Raw genomic sequence first — 12,288 nt, forward strand, 5'->3', positions numbered from 1 at the left:
CCGTTCGCCTCTGAACTGTATAAGTGATGGAGAAAACTCCTTACTGTTCATATTATCAAAATAAAAGTATCAGTTTCATCTTTTTATTATTATCACTAGGAATATGCACACACAGTCTGGGAACTACCAATTGAATAATTCAGTATTGGTTATGGGGAAGAAAATCCTCTCTTAAGTTGCAAAAACTACTGTTGAGATGCCATTGCGCAACACAATTAGCCTCCAACACAATTAGCCTCCAATTGGCCTAGTGGCTAAAAACAGATGTATTGGTCAGATCCAGCTTTGACTGTCTTTAACTACTGTAAAACTAACTGTAGTCTGTCAACATTCCCAAGTAGAAGTAAAAAAAACCGGAATAAATAATAAATAAATAAATCTAAATGCATTTATGGTGTACAGTTTCATTCTGGTGTATTTCAAGTGACCGTATTCCCAGAATTTGATAACACAGCAATGTGTTATAACATTACATTGCCTTACTCTAGCATACTTACAAACAAGGGTTACAAGTGTAACACATTGTGTTCACATAAATGTATTTACATTGTATCCATTTACTCTTGTAAGTACATTATGCATTCCTTGAAATATTCCTTGTGTACTTGTACTTTTACAGAGATTAACACACAGGAATAATATTTCAAAAGGACAGAAAATATCAGTGGATGGTACAGTACAAGGGAATGCAGCACAGATAGGCAAGTAGCCCAGACAGCCATCGGGCACTAGGTGTACATGAGTTTAACACAGCAAGCGAGTATTTGATTATATGCTCTTAAACTGTCAAGTTAAACTGTACAGATTTGGAAGTCATTTATTAAGCAGTGTTTTCTTTTCAGCCATGGATCTGAGCAAGGCCTGTCATAATTATTACATTATCGCCTAATCACAATTATGATCATCACTTATTTTGCATAATCAACATAATCATTTCCATTCATCTGTACAAATAATTCTGTTGGAAAATAGTAGATTTAGATCGGCCATTTTCGCAATTAAAAAAAAAGTTTTTGAAAGTATACAATTATCAAGGATATGGTCTGTTTTGGGCATTGTACATTATTTTGATTATTGGTACCGTCATTGTATTTCTGTGTATATTTAAGTTATTTTTCATATCTAAGTATCTGCCCTGTGCAATTTGTGTTTACAAAGCCTAAAAGTCAAACAGAAATTCCAATGTTCAATGCCAAAAATACAATTAAATCGTTAATCGCAATTCTTTGTACAATTAATCTTCAACTAAATAAAATGTCACGATTGTGACAGCCCTATCTGGGAATCCCTTAATGTGTAAAAATAGTACAAACTCATATCACTGCCGAGTCCTAATTTTTCATTCCCAGGATTAACATTGTCAATCCTTGCCATCCTTTATCATGATAAAGCAAACCAAGTGCACTTAGAAGCCAAAGCCATTAACAGAAACAAAGGATTAAGGAAGAGAAGATACCGGTGGTTGATATCCACAGCAACCGATGTCAGGATGGGATGACCAGTGAAAAAGGATTACCAGTGCCTTCTAACGCAGACTACTTTATAACACAGAGAGCTTCATACCATTCATTAAGTAAAGAATTCTCATAGCATCTCAATGTTTAGTGCTACATTACTCTGCTTATAGTTTTGAAGTACTTCAAAACTATTGACTGAAGAAAGAGTTTGTTGTTTTTGTAGTTTGAACCTTCCCGTTTTGTTTTATTTCATACTGTACCAACAAACACCTCAACTGTCAGTGGTACAAACTAACCTCCCAACCTCAGTTGTAAGCACAGGTATTTAAAATAATAGTAAAAAAAAGTTTGATGCACACATAAACTAACCCAAACCAGAATCTTTGCATAAAAAAGACTTTCAAAAGGCACAACACAATATGCGCCAAACCAGCGGTTCTCAAATGAGAGCATGGACACCCCATTCAGAATTTTAAAAAGAATCATGTCATGTGAAATTATAATAAGCAAATAACTAGGCCTCTTCTGAGAATTAACCAAGTAAAATGATAAAGGCACATTAAAAAACCCGGCAAATCTTCATTTGGTGTGAAAGGTTTCACCTGACAACAACGGGTCGTGCACATGCGTCACAAGTCTATAAGGCTGAGAACCAGTGGTTGACACAACTTCAGAACATGAAAAGCTCCGAACATAATCTAATCATAACAATGAGTTTGTAAAATAAAAGCAAGATTCATATTAGCCAGTAACCTCTGGATTGAAAGCATACCAAACAGAAAATGGAAACTACTAACAATACCATCAGTCACATATTTAAGCATTCACAGATTTTAACTTCCAGAGAACCATTGGGAATCATCATAACTTAAGGACCATCCACACCAAGCACGATAACTATAACAATCCTTATTTCAGCATCAAAACTAATATAGTTGAGGTGTGGACAAGATTTTTAAACCCCAGCATCCATATTCTAGGGGGAACATTAGCCAAAAATAGCCAATCTATAAGCTCACACAACATAAAAAGAGATTTGGTGTAGACGTGAAAGAAAAGTACAGAGCCAACTCAGGTCTAGTTTACTAAGTCTAGAGGGTTTTATAAGTGGTTAAAACAATGTATTTATAGTTATCATGATTGGTGTGGACAGCCCATAACTCTCAATGCAGTGCTTCAATGATACAAACATGTGTACAATCTCTAGAAAAAAAGAAGAAAAAAATCATCACACTGAGCGTATTGAATCTGTAGTTTGGAAACAGTTTGTTTCATGAAGAATACCTCTCAGTTTAAAGGTTTCTCTCTTTCTTCACGTCTCTCTCACTTCAGTAAAATCTCTTGTTTCTTTCCTGTCGCTTCTGGAAAACTACAGCCCCCACCACAGCACAGACCACGATTCCCAGCAGAGCACACAGCAAGAGGAGGAAGACCTTCCAGCCTGTGAGGGGTGTGCCACGGAAGTTTCCGGTTGGATCGTCAATGTTGTCTATAAGAGGCAAAGTCAAACCACAACATCAGTGTTACGACACACAAACAAATCTAGGTAAGAATAACTTGAATAGTGAATAGCCACTGTTTATTGAAGATTTATAAAAAATAAATAAAAAAAATCAGTTGTAGGGTGTGCACTGTGCAGTTTTCAATGTAAACTGTATTTAAAAAAAGGAAAGCAGACAGTCCACTTATGCTATTGTCCTTTATCAAGACAGACAAGGAAAAGAGAGAGGGAGTTTAGTAAAGCACAGAAGACTTAGTTCAAGCAGGATTTGACCCCAAAATCTAATTAAAGAAATTCCTGAAACAGGATAATTCCTGAATAATTATTTTGTCAATATCATGCAGCCTTACCTTTGGGAGACTTGAAGAGGCTGACGCTTGGCTCGATCTTGGTCCAGTCTTGGCTCTCCTCTTCTGGGGTATGCTCCACCATCAGCTGATACATTTTCATGGAGATGATGTCATGGTTGTCTGGAAGAAAAAGAATGACGCAATACGACAACATAAGGACTCTTTGCTGGGCACTTGGAATAAGACTGGTTTGGGCAATTGGGATAAGACTGGTTTGCGCACTACACTGCATAAATCAGTCGGGCTCTACTTGGGGTATCATGGACATCACAGCATTTATCCCATACCAGAAAGATCTCCGGTGGCTGCTGAGGCACCAAAGAAATAACCAGTTGGCAGTCGGACGCCCCCGATGTCAATGCATTCCTTCCACTCATTCCTGTCATCCACATCAACCATCACCTGCAGGAAGAGATGCACACACAAAAAACAATACTCCATATGATGTGTGTATAACGGGAGAGAAACAAACACGAATCAATTAGGAATGAGTTACAGCTTTAAAAATGTCATAATGCTATTATTTAATAGTAATAACAACATTATGTGTTAACATGAATAATTTCAGTAGAATTTAATGTTTACTAAATTGTGGTGATCACACTGTTGTATGATACAGTCACCTCTTAAGCACCATTTAATACTCGTACGGCGGAGATTTCCAATCTACAACTTCTAAACAAGTCGCGATGTGACGCATGCTTATAGATCGATTATGTTACTTTTGAACATGTTCACCGATAATAACATAGCCTGGAAACCAGACGAATCTGCCAGAGCAGAAATCGAACGTAGTGATTAGTCGGGTGAACTACTCCTTTAAAGTAGTTAATAAGGAAATGGGAAGCATACAGTAAGTCGTCCTTTGGAGTAGCGGATGGCAAGGTACGTGTCATGCTCTTTGTTCCTGATCTCTGCCGAGCAGCCTCCCAGCTCTGAAGAGCGGCCATCTTTACCGTGGTCGTATCCTATGGTGCCGTTGTTCACCATGGCTGAGATGTACGGGAAGGTTCGCTGGCAACATAAACAGAATGGAGGGGGCACAGTGTTTATTATCAGTACATGTTGTGAATATATACACTAAGGCAAAGCAATAAACCAGGTGTAAACAATCAAATATATGTTGACAGCAGTCTGTCTTTGCCATGCTCAATAACATTTTGGTTTAAAATGAAATTAATTCATTTTATGAAAGGAACATTTTATGAAAGGAACAAGTATCAAAAAGGGATACTTTTTGGCACACTGGCATAAAATAAAGACCTTGTCAGAAATAAAACATTGAGGAAAGGAGGATCCTGTACAATAATAATACAGATGTTTTGATCCACCAAGGAAGATCCCAGCTCAAACCTGAGGAAGATCCCTGGTAGATGGAAACATAGTAACAATTTAAGTTTGATAGTGTGCAGAGTCCTCTCCTTCTCTTCGGGTGCTTTAACGAAGATGATGATTGATAATAAGGCAGAAAGAAAGTCTGTGGCACCGCTCTAAAACAAGCATGCTCACGTTACTGACAGCATGCTGAACCAGAGTGAAAACACAAAAAAACTGTCAATGAGATGAAAATAGATCAGATGGATGAATAAATAAATTAACTGAAAGAACCACAAGGTGATATGCATACAAATAGGTCATGAGCGAAAACTCACGTCGGTGTTGTCATCATTAGAATATGTGTCTATAAATACGGCCAGCCCGTGGAACAGAGCATTGTTGGTAAACACAGGCCCTGCAAAGAAACAAGTGGGTCATTGGCTTCTCTTGGCACACACAGCGGACACTTACATCCATCCCATGGAGGTCATTGCGGAAGGAGTCCAAAAACAAAGCCAGGCCAACAAAATGATCTTGGTTTCCAAACACAGGGCCTAAGATGGGAGAGGCACAGGTGGAGTGAGACATGAACAGACACATTGGAAACAGTTACTGTACCTGGTCAGCAGCAGCATGATATGTGAGAGCTGGAATGGATGTAATGAACATATGACATACAGCACTGTTTCAGCACCGTTTCCTGCGGACCAATTTGTATGGGTCGTGAGTTAATATCCCCTTTATTCTGTCATGTACTATTCTCATGTCTTACTAAATAAACTACATCAATCAATTTCCTGTTTTACATTTTTTTTTTAAATAATAGATTTTAAAAAGTTTAAAACAAAAAAAGTCACAACTTTTTCATCAATTTCAAAACAATTCCAACATTTTTCAAAGGTATTTCATAAATAAAATCAAAAGAATCTAAAATAAAAATATTAATTAAATAAATATTAAGAAAAACTTCTAAGAAGTAGTGAAAATAGCAGATCCACAAGCTCGCAACGCGACACGTTGTGAGCTCGTAGGTCTGCTATTTTCACTAGTTTGGGTCCCGGGCAAACATAATTTCTCTTTTGGGTCTAAAAGGTTTGGGAAGAACTAGCCTCGGAAACCCATGCCTTTTTTTTTGTTACAAAAGAAAAAAAGTCTGGGGGAACCATGCAGGAACGGTGGTTTCGGAGTGGGAGTGAACCTTGTTATCTCCTAACCAATCAGAGTGTTTTACTTTCAAGGGCCCCCTTTTTGATATGCATTAGGCCACGGACCCCCATTTCATACAATTCTTTATTTCTGAAACCCCAATAAACACTGTAAAACCCTCAGTGTTCATTTAACTCCGGAGTGTAAGAATGGTAAACAAATGTGGTTACATTTGTACAGCGTCTGAGTTACAGACCCGTAAGGGTCCATTTGGTTCCCATCAATAACTTTGCTGGGGGCAAAGTTAGTGGCAAACACTGAAAACACAGTTTGGACTTATTATCCATCAATGGCATCCTGGGCAAATGAAAAATTGGACGGATTATACGTCAATGGCACTAAATGAGTTACTAGAACCTTTGATGAACAAAGACATTAGCAGGATTTAACCACAGCTGCCATGTTGCTGCCAGTATACTCTTTGCATGAGACTGTGGGGGCAACATGGCTGCCAATGAAACCTACAATGTCCAGTCAAAGCCTACGGGTATCCACTGTAGCTTTACCTGGATGCAGTCTGTCTTTTGTGTACCAGATGGCAATGCCATCACCGTGCAGGTTCTTCTTTCCTGAGCCATGGATTTTGAAATGCACATGCATCTCCCAGTCCTTCAGGTAAACAGGCTGTGTGGGAAGAGGAAAAAAGTGTGAAGTGTTAAAAAACAAACAACAAAAAAAACCAAATCACACCTGTCATAAAATCTTCACTGTATGACGTGTATGTCCAAAAAAAATCTTTCTTTTCAGAAAATTAACAAAAGAACCTGTGTTCTAATGGATATGGTTCCAAACCGATGTAGCTATTTAGTCACAACCTCTCGGTTGGCATGTCATCTATAATGACATGCCTGAAATAGGCATGCCAGTGTTAATGTGGGTTAATGTGGCATAAAATAAGTGGTGAAATACCCTCATTAAGAGTGCCCTGCTTACCACAGTGTTCCAGATGGAGCCCTGTTTACTCTTCTCATCAGGAGTCAGACGGACATACGAGCTGGTTACTAAAGTACTTCCCCAGAAGTCCCACTGACTGGACGGACTGCTACCAACACCTAAAACACAAAACCAAAGAGAATGAATGAGCAACTGAGTAGAATGTTAGAAAACATAAAAGGAGAGAGCCAAGCTCACTCTTTCTACATAGTGGCAATGGCATGTTGTACATCAGTGTTTCACAAAGTGTGGACAGGCCTCCCCCTAGTGGGGTACAAAGGTACTCCAAGCTGAGCGAGCTGAGGGGATACAAAAGGAAATGGTGAAAAATATATTATGTTGCCAGGACAATATTGCGTACATTCTTCACATCAAAAATACTGTATGCTACATTTGTTGAAGAAAGGTTACCTCTTAAATTGTTACTGATTAAAGTAAAATGTTAAACGTTCAAATGTAAACATTTAAATGTAAAAAGCGACAAGCTATGCAACATCTGAATTACATGTTTATTTTATTAAAATAATTATAAAAAAATTATATTGTTGCTGATAGTCTGGTTTACGCTGATACATTTGATTGGCAAGAGGTCATGTATGAGCGTCTCAATCTTTCTACAGATAGTTCCCATTGTCAAAGCGGGTGCCGAGTGCCGACATGTTTGGGAACCACTGTTGTACACAGTACAATCCTCAGTGATAATTTAATCATTTGTAACTCTGAGAGAACATTTGTATACTCTCAGAGATAAATTAAAGAGTTTTGCTGAGTCGGCGCGCCTCCGTCATGGTCCAAAACTATACTTTATCGGCGAAAAAAAGAAGTCTGCGGATGACTGAAAAAGTTTTACCCCAAGCATTCTGTGAAAATGGAAAGCTCACAAAGTTAAAAACCATTGGGGTGAGTTTTCCGGAGTGAGTTTTCTCAGGTCCTGGGGTGAGTTTTCCTACCCCCGAAAATCTTGGGGGTGAGTTTTCCTACCCTGTGGGGTGAGTTTTCCTAGCAATGGGGTGAGTTGGTTTTGGAGTGAGTCTTCTTGATACCCTTTGATTGATTGATTGATTTAAAATTTTATTAGGCAAAAGAACTCGAGTACTCGAGTAATAACATGGCATTTACTTTCAGTGCGTGTGTTCACTTTGCAGCGCACACCCTTCCGTTGTCAGCCAAGTATTATGAGTAATAATAAGAGTAAATCAAGTTGACAGAGGAGTATCTGTCAAAGCAAAGGAAGCTTAACAGGTTGTGTGTGACTTGGTTCCACAGATAAATAGTGAAAATAGCTGATCTACAAGATCACAATGTCTTGTGAGGCGTTGTGAGCTTGTAGATCAGCTATATTCACATTTTTTGCTGTTATTTGACAATTAGGCCAATGTTTGACCAGTTTCCATATCATAGTTTGTTGATTACTTTTGATGCAGTAATGATATTTTTTAATTTCATATTTTTCTCTTTTAAAAGGTATTAAAAAGGTCTTAAAAGGCTTTGAATTGTCACTTAAATGTCATTTGAGGATCCCCCCGCCAGAAAAATAAATAATAATAATAATAATCATTGTCCCGAGCCACAGGTTGAGAACCACTGTTGAAAAGCTATTTTGCACTCTAGAATATCTTTATCGAAGCAAAGGAAGCCAACAGGTTGTGTGTGTCACGTTGGGGACTGGATGGATGAGGAAGCAGGAAGACACAGAAAACAAACAAACAGGGGAGAAGCTTCAGGTTAGCTTCCGTAAACTAGCCACCCGTATAACCTACCTTGATATGGCTTCATCAGCGAATGCTCTCGTTTGAGGTGTTCGGCATTGCCGTCTGTAATGTCACACCACACACAACTAGACTGATACGTAAGGAACAGGAGTATGGTGCCGAGATACGCAGAAAGGCTTCCCATGTTGAACATTGGGGAAGGAGAAGGTGTCACAAGTGTTTTCCTTATTTCAAGCGCTATTACGCCATTGAATCGGTCCTACCCGTATTATCATCCGGCAGGAAACCTGCTACCAGTGTTGCCAGGTTTCGTGAGAAAAATAAGCAACCGGGTCTATGAAAACCCAAAATGTATTGATTGATGCTAAATAAAGTATTCAATCAATCAATCAGATTGATTGAATACTTTATTTAGCATTTTGCAAAAAACGCACAGAAAGTACAGTTCTATACAAAAGGATGCTAAAAAGGATTAAAACCAAGAAAGCACTATGGCTTGTTTCCATTGGGGTCCGTGTATTCAATTCATTGAAACATTTTAATGACGGACACAATACGCAAAAACATCATATAAACGAGTAGTGATAGAAAAGAAAAGTATGTGCAGTAAACAAACAAGCCCAAAATAAGCAACTATAGGCCACATGAGCACTTTAAACCTATATACATTGGCTATTTGAAAATAGCCGATCAAGCTTGCAACGCGTCGCTTCGCTTTGCGACACATGTACTTTATTTAGTAAGACATGAGAAAAACAATACAAGGTCTACTAAACTGGAAGGCTCATAGTCATAAAGCACTAAGCTTGTTTAAAATGAGATCCCCACGCACACAAATCTTGATGACGTAAGAGACAGACAGCTTGTAGATCTGCTATTTTCAAAATAATCTTGAAATGTGGAATATTTTTAACAACATAAATCTGATACACGGGTCCCTGGCACAAAGTATTCTCAGTCCGCAGACAAATACATACAATTTGGGGGTCCTTGAAATGAAAATGTTTGAGAACCGCTGGTTTAAACAACATTAGGAAACAAGCCCAAAATAAGCAACTACACTTTAGAAACAAGCCCAAAAAAACACAACCCGCAACGAATACCAATAATTACAAGCAACTTTACAGAAAACAAGCCCAAAGTCACTTATAATAAGCGGACATGGCAACACTGAAACCTACTAAAGACCCAAGTTTACCATCTGTGCTTTTGATTAATCTAAGAGGCGAAAAAAACGGCCGCCTACTCGTAAATTCACCAAATTAGACATAACAGAAGATGAACTTCACGCAAAAGAAATACAGTGAGTTGTAAAAACCTCGAATTACTTTTATATTTGGAATAACTGCTATTTGGGATACAAATACGTTTCTGTCTGTTTCTACACGGACGACTTCCGTAGACGGCGCAGGCGTCTGAACCTATCAGAGACAAGCACATCACAGATTGAGCCAATCAGAGAGCAGCCAAACGAGACAGAAGCAGTTGTGTATAGTAAATTAACTAAGTACATACTCGCATGTACTTAAGTAAAATGTTGAGGTATTTTTACTTTACTGGATTATTTCCAATGTTCAATACTTTTACTTCTACTCCACTACATCTCAGAGGCAAATATTGTACTTTTACTCCACTACAATTATTTGAAAACTTTAGTTACTAATTACTGTGTCTAGATTATTATTACAAAACATACCTTAACCACTTCAGCCCATAGAGGTATTATAATATAAGCTTCAGCCCCATACGTATTCCGGCTATTTGAAAATAACCGATGTAAAAGCTTGTAGATCTACTATTTTCAAAATATTACATAATTTTTTTTGAGTAGGCCTACTTTTTCTACCACTGGACACAAGCGTGATTATTTGTGGCGCTCCACTCCTCAACCACTGGGTGGCAGTAAAAGGCAAGGATAGGATCTTCCAGAGTGTAGAAGAGCTACATTTAGAGAAGGTCATCATAGTCTATCACTGTGAACATATTATAAAAGTTTACTGTTCCTAATTGAATTAACCTTAAAATCACCTATCTGACTCTACAGTAACGCAGACATTTCTCAGAACTTTGAACTTCCATCTAACAAACACATTCTATGTCTGTTCATTTTTTCAATGGAAACCAGGTGAGCAGGATAGGATAAGGATAATTCCTTTTAACAGGACTTCATGAAAGTCCTTGCGGGCTTGTTTCCAATGAGGGCCTGTGAGCAATTAGGGGTTAAGAGTCTTGCTCAGGGACAAATTTCATTTCATCGACACATATGCTGGCGTGGCCTGGAATCGTACCTGGGGCAACCAGGGCCTCTGGCTCCCTAGGCGGGCTCACACGGGGACTACAAATTTCACGCCCACTTTTGAGACAGCGCCGCCACTCGAGGTCCGTTAGAACGATGAACTGCAGTGCATTCCCTATGAGAGGATATGAAAGTTAGCCTACTTTTTAAATTATCCTGCATTAACTGAAGACGATATTGATTTAAATAAAAATATGTTTCCAAATGTATGGAGTATCTTTGTCAACATATCTTCTTGTTTTCTTAATAGTTGATGTGTTTCACATTTAATTTGCCACTTTAACGAGTTACCCATAATGTTAACACAGCAGAGGGTAGACAGCAGACAGACAAGTTGTCGCATTTCAGTGACATCACTGTCTTTACGAGCGCCGAGCGCCGACCAGTGGCGTACCCACTGTAGAGGCAGGAGAGGCGGTCGCCTGCCCAACTAAGATCTCGCCTCCCCTAAAAAAAAAAATAACCCGAAAATGTGTCATTGCGTGCTTAATGTCCTCAAAGTTCCTTGGACCTTCTGTTCCAGAGATAATGACCAAAACCTATTGAAAACGGCCACTTTCGCCAGTTTTCTGGGTATTGAAAACCTCAAGGGATGCTTCCGTGACGTATATACCATGCGACCACTTAAACTCTGGATCTCCGATGCTAGCGGTTTTGACATACTGATGGAGTATATTATAGTATATTGTGGGTAGTATATCGAGATGAAAGATATGGGACATTAAAAAGGACAAATTAAACAAATGGGACAGATTATTAGAACACAAAAAAAATCGCTACAGCCTCAGTAGTTAACCAGTGAAATGACGGTATTTTACAATGCCTCTCATAGAGATTGCATTGAGAGCTGCAGTTCATCGTTCTAACGGACCCCGAGTGTCAAAAGTGGGCGTGGATTTGTAGGCCTTCCGCTTCCGGCCGTGTGTCTCTATGGCCGCCCCAGGTCCAGGTCATAGTCTAACACCGGTAAACATATAATAACATTTTACTGTCACTTTAAAATCACCTATACGACTCAACAGTAACACATAGACATTTCTCAGAACTTTGAAGGTATTTGTTAGATGAAAGTTCTGAGAAATGTCTATGTGTTACTGTTGAGTCGTCTGAGATTTGAATTGACTTCCAAATACATTTTGAGGAGCAGAATTCAGATAAAATATCATTAACTTTTTATTATTATTTTTTGCCATTTTTGAACCAATACAGATCTACAGGATTATGTTATTACCAGATAGTCTAGAAAACTAGCATTTCACATCAAAGTAATTGTAACAGAATTGTTTTCACCATACATAATTTATATGAGGTGTCCAGAACAACATACTAAAAGTCCTAAGAAATCCTAGTGCGGAAATATGTTTAATTGACATTGACTCACCATCATTTTACATAGCTTTTTGACAATAATTGGGAGCCATTTTGGATTGATGCCAATTAAACATTTCCGCAACTATGATTTCTTAGGACTTTTAGTATGTTGTTCTGGTGACTTCATAGAAATGGTCTGTGAAGA

General features: G+C 38.4%; 1 protein-coding gene across 1 annotated transcript; it reads right to left on the reverse strand.

Annotated features, from left to right (window-relative positions):
• Positions 1 to 801: 801 nt before the first annotated feature.
• On the reverse strand, positions 802 to 8,729 carry lman2 (lectin, mannose-binding 2). The gene is made up of 8 exons (XM_080416102.1): positions 8,525 to 8,729; positions 6,765 to 6,883; positions 6,338 to 6,455; positions 5,097 to 5,179; positions 4,161 to 4,322; positions 3,596 to 3,710; positions 3,309 to 3,428; positions 802 to 2,946 (listed from the first exon to the last, which is right to left on the reverse strand). Exons 1-8 carry the CDS (start codon positions 8,667 to 8,669, stop codon positions 2,786 to 2,788), a joined length of 1,023 nt encoding a protein of 340 aa, XP_080272228.1. The 5' UTR covers positions 8,670 to 8,729; the 3' UTR covers positions 802 to 2,785.
• Positions 8,730 to 12,288: the final 3,559 nt, after the last annotated feature.

This window comes from Gymnoscopelus braueri, assembly GCF_963280865.1.
Source record: "Gymnoscopelus braueri genome assembly, chromosome: 20".
NCBI classification, from domain to species: domain Eukaryota; kingdom Metazoa; phylum Chordata; class Actinopteri; order Myctophiformes; family Myctophidae; genus Gymnoscopelus; species Gymnoscopelus braueri.